This window comes from Berghia stephanieae, chromosome 11 (assembly GCF_034508935.2).
Source record: "Berghia stephanieae isolate SIO BIC M18660-M18661 chromosome 11, UCSD_Bste_1.3, whole genome shotgun sequence".
NCBI classification, from domain to species: Eukaryota; Metazoa; Mollusca; class Gastropoda; order Nudibranchia; family Aeolidiidae; genus Berghia; species Berghia stephanieae.
In genome coordinates this window covers 19,580,745-19,593,343 of record NC_088370.1, presented here as the reverse complement: position 1 = coordinate 19,593,343, position 12,599 = coordinate 19,580,745, and the positions used below count along the sequence as shown (strand labels likewise).

At 34.0% G+C, this 12,599-nt stretch overlaps 1 protein-coding gene across 3 annotated transcripts in view; it reads left to right on the top strand.

The window, feature by feature from the left end:
• Positions 1–12,599, top strand: part of LOC144957101 (uncharacterized) — a 74,761-nt gene that overhangs the window by 47,452 nt on the left and 14,710 nt on the right. For 2 of the 3 annotated variants that reach the window (XM_078888067.1, XM_078888066.1), the window contains exon 2: positions 11,220–11,299. In XM_078888067.1, the coding sequence (XP_078744193.1) occupies positions 11,245–11,299 (55 nt within the window). In that variant the 5' untranslated portion in view covers positions 11,220–11,244. Of the gene's footprint in view, positions 1–4,003; positions 4,292–11,219; positions 11,300–12,599 lie in introns of those variants that run through there. The other variant, XM_078888065.1, reaches the window with a different exon arrangement.

Here is a 12,599-nt window from a genome sequence, read left to right as displayed (position 1 = left end):
AATGTACTGTAATATCTTATCTTTTGTTTTTGAATATACCCGGAAGCATATGAATGTATTCCTTCTAATGGGATCCTATTCCGGTGTCTGAATGAGACTTCTAGGTGATCTTAAACTCATCCCGAAATAAGACCTGTTCGATGCGCACGGTGACTCGTCTTATCACAAACTTCAAGCAATCTTATTTATCACAAACTTCAAGCAATCTTAAACGTGATCAATGACCGAATGGGTGAGAGTGATCGTGAAAAGTTCTGGTACCAATGTTTTGTTCTTGATTGAAGCAAGGTTACACACATTTCCCCTTACTACTCCGGTCTGAATGAGTACCTGGATATAGGCAGTGACGGATATTGAAAGGTCGTTAGTATAAAAAATAAGCAAAACTGATTTTAACCTTGAATGAAAATTTCAACATATTATAATATATTCACAGTTATAAAATACCGTTTTGACACGGTTGATAGCAAATAAATTCGTTGAAATTCTTCTCAACTATTGGGAGCAAACACTCAGCTACATGATAATTCTTGGAGTTAATTGTAGATCGATATAAACATCGCTACACATACAATACTTACGCAGGTTTTGGTGGACACGTCGCTCTGACCATAGCGATCCCGTATTATCATTTTCCTAGTACTTAAGGAAGTCGTTAAAAATGGTATTAAGTCGGCATGAACCTAATGCCACTATTGAATGTGATGCTTACCTCACTCAATCCTAGAGATTTTTGCTACTTTTCAAAATTAGAAAAAAAATGTATTAAAAATGAGCATGTACATAGATAGTTTTATTCAACTACCATTAATATGTAGAAATTAAGAACATTAGCTTGGATACTACGCCTATAATTTGTCTCAGAAAAATGTAATAAATTTATAGGTATGGGGTAAAAGTATCCGCGCGTATACTTCGGATATAATCGGTGTTAGAGTTGAGTGAGTTAAGGGGAGGTATAGATAGAATGCGCTTGGCCAAGGAGTTCACAACATTGCCATCCGGAAGTATAGCGGACCAACACACAAACTCTGTGTAACTATGAACTTTTATAGTCTTGTTAATACAGTTTAGTGAGAACAACTCACAAACGCGGATGGCAAAAACAATAACAAAGGCCTGAGTGACGTCATCTGCATACTATCTATTGAAAAATATCCGCATTTCAGCATCTTAGCTAGGTTTATGACTTTTAGAGGCCATGAATAACAAAATAAATCATCATATACTATATGGGGTATCCGAGCATTTTGGTAAAACACTTCGGCTTTCAGTTGAAACAAATTCCTTCATTTAGGAGATCGAATGGAAGCTTCAATGTAATAAACAAAAAAAGATATTGTGGACGTTTCGGGTGTTTCCTTTATCAATAAAACACTATGAATGAAATATTAAAGACGAATGAGTGAAGATTTCTTACATTTCTGATTCTTCTATAATGTTTCATTCATCGTGTTTTGTTGATACAGGGGAAACACGAAACGTCCACGTTATCTGTATTCATTTATTAAATTAAAGCTTTTGAAAAATATAATATAATTCCCTTTATTAGTCCCCATGGCGAAAATTGTCTTTACGGTGTATTTTAAGGGAAGAATGGAATAACCCAAGCGTCAGCCGCAGTGTAGCGCCGCAAAGTGAGGTAGGGCGAGGTGACTTGCTCAAGGCCACACAGCACAGCGGCGGGTGATCGAACTCGGTACCTTTCGGATACGAAGCAAAGACCGTTCAATTTTTTATTACTATCTATTTCTTCAATCTTCAAGCAGTTACATTTTTATTATAAATTTAGGAGAGCAAGTTTTGTTTCCTAGTCCTACAAAATTCCTATAGATAGAATGCGCTTGGCCAAGGAGTTCACAACATTGCCATCCGGAAGTAAAACGGACGAACACACAAACTCTGTGTAACCATGAACTTTTATAGTCTGGTTAATACAGTTTAGTGAGAACAACTCACAAACGCGGATGGCAAAAACAATAACAAAGGCCTGAGTGACGTCATCTTCGAACTACGTATCTATAATGTTTTAGTAACAATTATTATTTTACCTCCGAAGTCTATTATTTCCTTCTCTGGGTTCATACCAACATAATACCCTATTGAGGCGATCGGGAACAAATGACGGTCCGGCCACGGCAAAAATAACATTCTCCGAGTTGCATTGTGTTTTTATGGTTGAGAGACACCCGTGTTTATGAGCGATTGGTTTTTGGAACAACAACGCGGGCGATGAAATCCTGCCTGACCTGTGGCGATATTCGTTGTACTGTTAACACCAAAATTCCGCGGTGGAGGTGGTGGTGTTTACAATTCGTTGCAACTGTGTTTTTCTTTGCCCAAGGAGCAATAGTTACTATCAAGATACAAATTATTTTACAAATTTTTTTTTCCTCATGGATTTTAATTGAATAATAATATAATGAGGTGATTTGACAAGCAAATTTTGAATTAGTATTTTTTTTAGTAATAAATAGGAATTCAATTTTCATTATGAAAACAAGAAATAAACAAAAGACCCCAAAGCTTTCGACAAGACACATTTTAGCTACTTAAAAATTGAGCATTATATAGAGCAAAATCTACTAAATCTGCTCAAAGCGCTTTACAAGAGGTTCCTGGCCAACAGCAACACTTAATATGTAAGACGGGACATGACGCCTGATGGGCGATATTACAATTTATTTCGGACAAAGACACGCTGTTAACGGCCAGGTACTCATTTTACACCTGAGTACGGTGAGAGAATGTGAGTAAAGAACCTTCTCCAAGGAATCAACTATGCGTCGAGCGAGGCTCAAACCCAGGACCTTCCGATCCGAACGCGAGTGTTATACCACTAGACCATTCGCGGCGGAGGTGGTGGTGTTTACATTTCATTGCAATAGTGTTTTTCTTTTGCCAAGGAGCAACAGTTACTAGAGATACAAATTATTTTACACGTTTTTTTTTTCTTATGGATTTTAATTGAAAAATAATATTATGACTTGATTTTACATGCAAATTTTGAATTAGTAATTTATTGATTATCTAAATAGGAATTCAATTTTAATTATGAAAACAATGAATAGATAAAAGACCTCAAAGTTTTTGACAAGACAAGTTTTAGCTAATAATTAGGAATAAGGAATAAAAGGGGCAGGGTAGCTGAGCGGTACGGTCTTTGCTTCGTATCCCAAAAGTACCGAGTTCGATCACCCGCCGCAGCGCTGTGTGGCCTTGAGCAAGTCACCTCGCCCTAGCTCGATTTGCGGCGCTGCACTGCGGCTAACGCCTGGGTTATTTCAGTCTTCCCTTGGAATAGACCCTAGAGACAACTTTCCCCTATGGGATGAATGAAGGGAATTTTAGTAATTTATTTTATTTATTTATTTATTTATTTGTTATGAAAACAATGAAAAAAGAAAATACGCCATAGATTTCGACAAGACACATTTTAGGTAATAATAAGATAGTTGCTTGTCTCAAGTCTCTTTGGTTATCATCAGTAACGTGTTGAACTTGTAGTGTTTGGTCCTGATGAAGTCAAAATGGGCCTGAAATATTAATGTAGGCCAATAAAAATGTGGGGATAATAATAATAATAATAATAATAATAATAATAATAATAATAATAATAATAATAATAATAATAATAATAATAATGATAATGATAATGATAATGATAATAATAATAATAATAATAATAATAATAATAATAATAATAATAATAATAATAATAACAATAATAATAACTATAACAAAAATAATAATAGTAATAATAATGATAATAATAACAATAATAATAACATTAACAATAATAACAATAGTAATAATAATGATAATAATAACAGTAATGATGATAATAATAATAATAATAATAATAATAATAATAATAATAATAATAATATAATAATAATAATAATATAATAATAATAATAATAATAATAATAGTAATAATCATAATAATAATAATAATAATATGATTTTTATTTAATTGTTCATTTTTACAATTTATTTTTAGATTGTAGACTGTACATTAACAATAATTGTTTCAAAGTTACTTCATTCTTATGTGAGATACAATATCTGTTTTCTACGAAAATCATAATAATAATAATATTGATATTACGGAGTCCAATTTAACGACAAAATGTGGTTCTCATTTCTGTGGATTACTCTGTAAATAATGCAAGGATAGAAAAAGTCTGGGATATTTTATACACAAAGACGGAAGGATTGGTCTATACATTCCACACAAATACACATATAAAATGGCGGCTAAAATGAGATTCCGATCTGTCTTGCACAGGTAAAAATACAACTTGCAACCTTGCCTCAAAACGGTATTATGTCGGGGTGACTAAGATGCTAAAAATTGAATTTGTAGCTAGAAATATCAGACTTGGGTTGAGTTTATAAACTTTATTGAAGAGAAGGAATACCATATTTCAGGTTGCTGAATACCAATCATTAATGATTTTCTCCAGTTTAACTTTAATTTGACTTTTTAGCATCTGGGTATTCCCGACATAATACCGTTTTGAGACGTTGGGTCACAATTGTTGGTGTATGGAGTTGTTTTAGATATCTATGATTTTTAAAAAAAATTCATTACTGTCTAAACCAAAAAAAATTCCTTTCTCACTACGGAAAAGTAGAAAATGGTAGGGGCTGCCTGAACCCTATGATCGTGAAAATACTAACGTAAGAGTGATAATGGAGAGGCTTCGTATAGGAACGATGCAGTCAATGGACGTTTCGGGTACAAACCCTTCGTCAGCACAACAATACACAAATTAACAGTACACTGCAACCACGCACCATTGAGTACAGACGATACAAGTTATTTTGCATTTTATTTTATTTTATTTGTTTTCCACGTTAACCCTCTCCTTACCACCTATTGGAAATCGTCACATTTGTTACGATGTAACCGTCATTTTTCTCTTCCAGATTTCATTTCTTTTCGCTATAGTTATAAAAACTTGACATTCTCTAACAGAGCCCATATTGTCGAACAATATTAGTATAAAATGTGCTTGTTGCTTTTCTGTTTGAGTAAGAAATGTCTGTTTTTGTGTCGGGTGGGTGTGAGGTTTTGGGGAAAATTCTGAAAATGGCTGGTAAGGAAAGGGTTAATGTGTGTATTTTTGTGCTGACGAAGAGTTTATACCCGAAACGTCCATTGTCTGTGTCGTTTCTATAAGAAGCCTCTCCATATTTTCACTCTTTCGTTAGTATTTTCTCCTTACCCTGACTTGCCCTAGACAGTCCTATCACATCCTGGGGACTCTCTACTAGCCACTCCCACGCCTCGTTCTGAAAAAAGTCCGCGAAATTAAAGGGGAGGCAAGAGAAAATCAGCTGATCGTTAAAATAGTAACAGAAAAGTGGAGGTGCTCGGCAATGAATGCAAAAAAGACATTTAAAACGCCGTAAAAATGTTTAAAAATCACTTAATGTTATACGAGTAATTACCATCCATAACAACCTGTCAAATTCACATATGTAAGATGCCAAGCCAAAATTAATAATAAAATAATAAAGAACACGATTGACCGTTGACTACACATGCATACGAGTACCAGAAATATTTTGTAAACAATGTAACACAATATAATGTGTAAGTTTCAAAGCAAATGCAACCACAAATAACATCAAAGAACAATGTGGGACTACTGTTTTAATTTCATAAAACCAAACGCATATTTTCTGCCCCGATATTGAACGTGTAGTTAGTATGTATCGTACAAACAACATTCGTTTAGACAGGTAGTCGGGATTCTAGCGCCAGTTTTATTTGGGCAACCGTGATTGGGATTTCACTCAATGCACTTATTATTATTATTATTATTATTATATTATTATTATTATTATTATTATTATTATTATTATTATTATTATTATTATTATTAATATTATTATTATATAATAATGTACATATGCACTTATACACCAAAGACTGCTTTCAACTGATTATTATTATTATTATTATTATTATTATTATTATTATTATTATTATTATTATTATTATTATTATTATTATTATTATTATTATTATTATTATTATTATTATTAATATTATTATTATATAATAATAATAATAATAATAATAATAATAATAATAATAATAATAATAATAATAATAATAATAATAATAATAATAATAATAATAATAATAATAATAAGTGCATTGAGTGAAATCCCAATCACGGTTGCCCAAATAAAACTGGCGCTAGAATCCCGACTACCTGTCTAAACGAATGTTGTTTGTACGATACATACTAACTACACGTTCAATATCGGGGGCAGAAAATATGCGTTTGGTTTTATGAAATTAAAACAGTAGTCCCACATTGTTCTTTGATGTTATTTGTGGTTGCATTTGCTTTGAAACTTACACATTATATTGTGTTACATTGTTTACAAAATATTTCTGGTAGTCGTATGCATGTGTAGTCAACGGTCAATCGTGTTCTTTATTATTTTATTATTAATTTTGGCTTGGCATCTTACATATGTGAATTTGACAGGTTGTTATGGATGGTAATTACTCGTATAATAATAATATAATAATAATAATAATAATAATAATAATAATAATAATAATAATAATAATAATAATAATAATAATAATAATAATAATAATAATAATAATAATAATAATAATAATAATAATAATAATAATCAGTTGAAAGCAGTCTTTGGTGTATAAGTGCATATGTACATTATTTCTTATAATAAATGCTTCAAAACAAAACAAAACAAAACTAAAAAAAAAAAATAAAGAATAAATGAATAAAAATATCTATTTGGGCATTTACTTACATTAATAGTCTTGAAAATCACAATCACAATCCATGAAAATTAAATATCCCATAATCCGAAGAAGACATGAATTTAATCCAAAATCCAACACAGGAATGTATTTTAATAGGAGACAGATATCCTATTAAAACTATAGCATTACTTGCAAACAACAATACCCCACTCTGCGTTTAACGGGCTTGTGGCCGTCACATTGTAAATTGTGACCGCATTAGGGTAATCGGTGTCCTAAAGACTGACATACTGACATACAATCAATGAGAACTATAAAGAATCCATTCTAGAATTCAACTACAAACTGAAAAGCATGATAAATATCACTCTATCAAATAATTTTCTTTGCACAGGTTCACTCACACTCTCCTTTATTGCAAAACATTGATAAGTGAGAAAAAGTTTGTATTTCAATTATAAACTTAATCACATAATCTAAATGATGGAGAATAAAAACAGCTAATTATAAAAAATTTCACAGATCAAGTTATCTATTTGAACTCCGCATATTTAGCTTAATTACTCAATGACCATAAATTTTTTAAACTGCATTGTTTCATTTAAACAAGACCATGACGCTTATGCCTGGACCGGGTATTCACAACTTCTGCATTTGCATTCCACTTTTGAATCGAATTAATCTCTATCTTGTCCGTTTATTTGCAAAGTTTCTGCACTTTATAAATAAGACCATAACGCTTATGTCTGGACTGGGTATTCGCAAATTTTCCTATTGTGTTCCACTTTTCGAATCGAAATAACATCTAGTCTATCCGTTTATTTGCAAAGTTTCTGCACTTATAAATAAGACCATAACGCTTATGTCTGGACCGGGCATTCGCAAATTCTGCTTATGTGTTCCACTTTTCGAATCGAATTAATCTCTATTTTATCCGTTTATTTGCAAAGTTTCTGCATTTTATAAATAAGACCACGACACTTATGTGTTAGATTGTTCGCAAATTCTGCCTTTGTGTTCCACTGTTCGATTAGAATTAATCTCTATTTTATCCGTTTATTTGAAAAGATTCTGCACTTTATAAATAAGACCATAACGCTTATGTCTGGACTGGGTATTCGCCAATTTTCCTATTGTGTTCCACTTTTCGAATCGAAATAACATCTAGTCTATCCGTTTATTTGCAAAGTTTCTGCACTTTATAAATAAGACCATAACGCTTATGTCTGGACCGGGCATTCGCAAATTCTGCTTATGTGTTCCACTTTTCGAATCGAATTAATCTCTATTTTATCCGTTTATTTGCAAAGATTCTGCACTTTATAAATAAGACCATAACGCTTATGTCTGGACTGGGTATTCGCTAATTTTCCTATTGTGTTCCACTTTTCGAATCGAAATAACATCTAGTCTATCCGTTTATTTGCAAAGTTTCTGCATTTTATAAATAAGACCACGACACTTATGTGTTAGATTGTTCGCAAATTCTGCCTTTGTGTTCCACTGTTCGATTAGAATTAATTCTATTTTATCCGTTTATTTGAAAAGATTCTGCACTTTATAAATAAGACCATAACGCTTATGTCTGGACTGGGTATTCGCAAATTTTCCTATTGTGTTCCACTTTTCGAATCGAAATAACATCTAGTCTATCCGTTTATTTGCAAAGTTTCTGCACTTTATAAATAAGACCATAACGCTTATGTCTGGACGGGCATTCGCAAATTCTGCTTATGTGTTCCACTTTTCGAATCGAATTAATCTCTATTTTATCCGTTTATTTGCAAAGTTTCTGCATTTTATAAATAAGACCACGACACTTATGTGTTAGATTGTTCGCAAATTCTGCCTTTGTGTTCCACTGTTCGATTAGAATTAATCTCTATTTTATCCGTTTATTTGAAAAGATTCTGCACTTTATAAATAAGACCATAACGCTTATGTCTGGACTGGGTATTCGCCAATTTTCCTATTGTGTTCCACTTTTCGAATCGAAATAACATCTAGTCTATCCGTTTATTTGCAAAGTTTCTGCACTTTATAAATAAGACCATAACGCTTATGTCTGGACCGGGCATTCACAAATTCTGCTTATGTGTTCCACTTTTCGAATCGAATTAATCTCTATTTTATCCGTTTATTTGCAAAGATTCTGCACTTTATAAATAAGACCATAACGCTTATGTCTGGACTGGGTATTCGCTAATTTTCCTATTGTGTTCCACTTTTCGAATCGAAATAACATCTAGTCTATCCGTTTATTTGCAAAGTTTCTGCATTTTATAAATAAGACCACGACACTTATGTGTTAGATTGTTCGCAAATTCTGCCTTTGTGTTCCACTGTTCGATTAGAATTAATCTCTATTTTATCCGTTTATTTGAAAAGATTCTGCACTTTATAAATAATAATAATTGTTCAAAATTTTATCTCACACCCGATATTACAAGTACAAGTGAGCCAGGTGATGAAGATTGTCAAACAGTGTGACAGATGAAATAGAGAGAGAGAGAGAGAGAGAGAGAGAGAGAGAGAGAGATTCGTTTTTTGTTCAAAATTTCTCTCTCTCTCTCTCTCTCCTCTCTCTCTCTCTCTCTCTCTCTCATATTGCACAAGGTTGTACTATTTTACTATTTATCAAGAACAGCCAAGGTGGCAACCCAGTCTCTGTATAAACTAAGCAAGATGGCAACAGGGACCTCGCTCCTTATCCAATGCCGAAGCTTTAATTTGAGTCAAACGGTTTGGTTAAAAAAAAAATACCCAAAATAAGTTCGTGTGTGATGGAAGTTGAAGTCGGCTTATTATAAAATCGTTTATGGTCTGTTTGGATTACCCTTTTTAAATAGAAAAGGTGAATATAACATAAACTTGAAGAATAGGCAAGCTAAATGAAAATTAAATTGACTGATTAAATGAGTACGCGAGGCTGAGTTGCGAACGACTACTGGGTTCCGACATTCCGATCCCAGTGTCATTCATGTTCACCGTACCGTGTTACTGTCTACACACTACACTGCATTGTTAGTGACTGGTCATGTCTTTTTTGTTTGTATGTTTTACGCAAGCTTAATAAAAATTAAATTGACTGATTAAATGAATACGTGAGGCAGAGTTGCGAACGACTCATGGGTTCCGACATTCCGACCCCAATGTCAGTGTCAGTCATGTTCACCCTACTGTGTTACTGTCTACACACTACACGGCATTGTTAGTGACTGGTCATGCCTTTTTTGTTTGTATGTTTCTTTTAATATGGGTCAATTTACAAAGAATAATAATAGAAATGTTCAAAACAAAAACTAGATTCACTATTACGTGCCTGTAATGAAGTGCTTTCCACAAACCGTGAGCGAGAATGATGGTGGAGGTAATGGCAACCATGTGGGTTTGTTATTGCTTCCTGCCTCCGTCAACCCACGCATCCAGTTGCGTAACCCACGCTGAATCTGACCAACTCACACATCGACCCCATCACGCTACCGTTCCAGTCATACTCCAACCACACAGGAATACAAACGCTACAATTCTCACCATAGATAGTATGCGCTTGGCGAAGAAACTGACAACATTGCAACCCGGAAGTATAACGGACCAACACACAATCTATGTGTCACCTTGTACGTTTATAGTCTGGTTGATACAGTTTAGTGAGAATTACTCATAAGCGCGGATGGCACAACGCAATAAGAAAGACCAGAGTGACGTCAACTTCGATCTCTCTATAAGCAGTATGCGCTTGGCTAAGAAGTTCACAACATTGCCATCCGCAAGTATAACGGACCAACACACAAAACCATGAACTTTTGTTGGTTCTGGTATTTTGTTCCTTTTTTTAAAGCGGTTATATTCATTTTTGTTCAACTATTTATTATTGAGTTGATCGACTTATCATCACGTTCATTGAATGGGAAACGTGGGTGGTAGATGGCAAAAACAATAACAAAGACCTGAGTGACGTCAATTTCGTTATATCTATTAATTACCAAAACGCAACAAAAGTATGACCTCATACGAGTGGCTCGTGTTAAGCAATGTTAATAGGATTCAGTAGTCTGATGTCACGCAACCCAACAACGGCGTCCATCTTGGTTCTAAACAAAGAAAATCATTACTTTTTATTCTTCATGCCTTGTGATCAGAATGTGTAAAAGTCAAAACATGATCAAATTTATGGGGTTTTTTTCCCTCTGGAAACGCTTTTATGCTCGCCGGAGAAATATTTCATACGGGCGTCCGCCATTGTTCCGATAGTTTAGAGCCAGTGTTACTAAGTTACCATGCGTCATAAGGAAGGAAGTGACGTTACGACTGTTGAAGAGTATTGTCCTCCAATATGTTTTATTTTATTGCATCAAAATCCTCCAACATATGACTAGTTTGAGAGGCTGGGTCACACATATATTATTGCCAATATCAAAACATGATCCTTTTTACTTTTGTTTTCCTTTCCCAGAGTGCTGAGTGAGACCAAAGTCAAGATGGAAGTGGGAGCTCTGAAGGACGATTCAAGACCCGCTTTTCCTCGACCTCCAAGTGAGTACAACTTGTGCGGCTATGTGGTCTTGTGGTATGACACTCGCTTTCGGATCAGAAGGTCCTGGGTTCGAGCCTCGCTCGCTCGGCGCATAGTTGAGTCCTTGGAAATGACTCTTTACTCACATTCTCTCACCGTAGTCAGATGTAAAATGAGTATACCGGGTCGTTGACATCTTTATCTCTGTCTGAAAAAAATTGTAATATCGCCTAACAGGCGTCATGTCCCGTCCTTCATGTTAAATATTGCTGTTAGCCAGGCACCCCTTGTAAAGCGCTTTGAGCACGTTTAGTGGATTTTGCCCTGTATAAAAGCTCAATTATTATTATTACAACTTATCACAATGCATACTCTCCTCTTTCTTTTCAATTGACCTCCGATAAAATGTCACATCTGACCTATTGATGACGAAGAGGGCAAATACTCATTGACCGATTGATGATGTAGTACGCAAACAATTATGGAGCTATAAGTGACGTTGAACGCAAACAACTATTGAGCAATTAGTGACGTTGAACGCAAACAATAATTATGGAATTGATCAATGACACAAAGACTCGGGCGTTATGGTCTCGAGTTCACATCATTCCGAATATCGATCGAATATAGTATATTATGTAACCCATTGTGTTTTGTCGGAAAAATCTAGGTGAAGTAAAAAAAATCGACTTAAAAGCTAAAAAAAAAAATGTCCGGAATAGGCTTCAACAGTCATGACGTCATTTCCCTCGTAATGACGCATAGTAACTTAGTAACTGGTTCTAAACTATCGAAACAATGGCGGACGCCCTTATGAAATATTTCTCCGACGAGCATAAAAGTGTATCCAGAGGAGAAAAACATTATAAATATAATCATGTTTTGAGTTTTATACATTCTGATCACATGACATATGAAAAGTTCTAGCCAACATGAAGAATAAAAAGTACGGATTTTCATTGTTTAGAACCACGATGGCCACCGTTGCTGGGCGACGTGACATCAGACTAGTGAATCCAATTAGAAGTTAACTGGAATTTTAGAGACACAACTTTCTCTTCAAAAATAAGTCTTGATATTTCACTCAACTCCATGTGTTATTTGATTATTATTTTTAAACAAATAATAGATTGGGAAGAAACATTCAAATGTATAATCATAGTTTTGGGAGATGATATTTTTCCTCGTAAATAGTCTATCTGTTACGTACTGTTATTTTTTTATCTTTAACAAATGATTTGTAAACAGTTGAGTGTATTCCTCTTAGTGAGGTCTTGTGCTGGTGTCTAGTTGAGATTTTTATGTGAACCCGAACTTAGT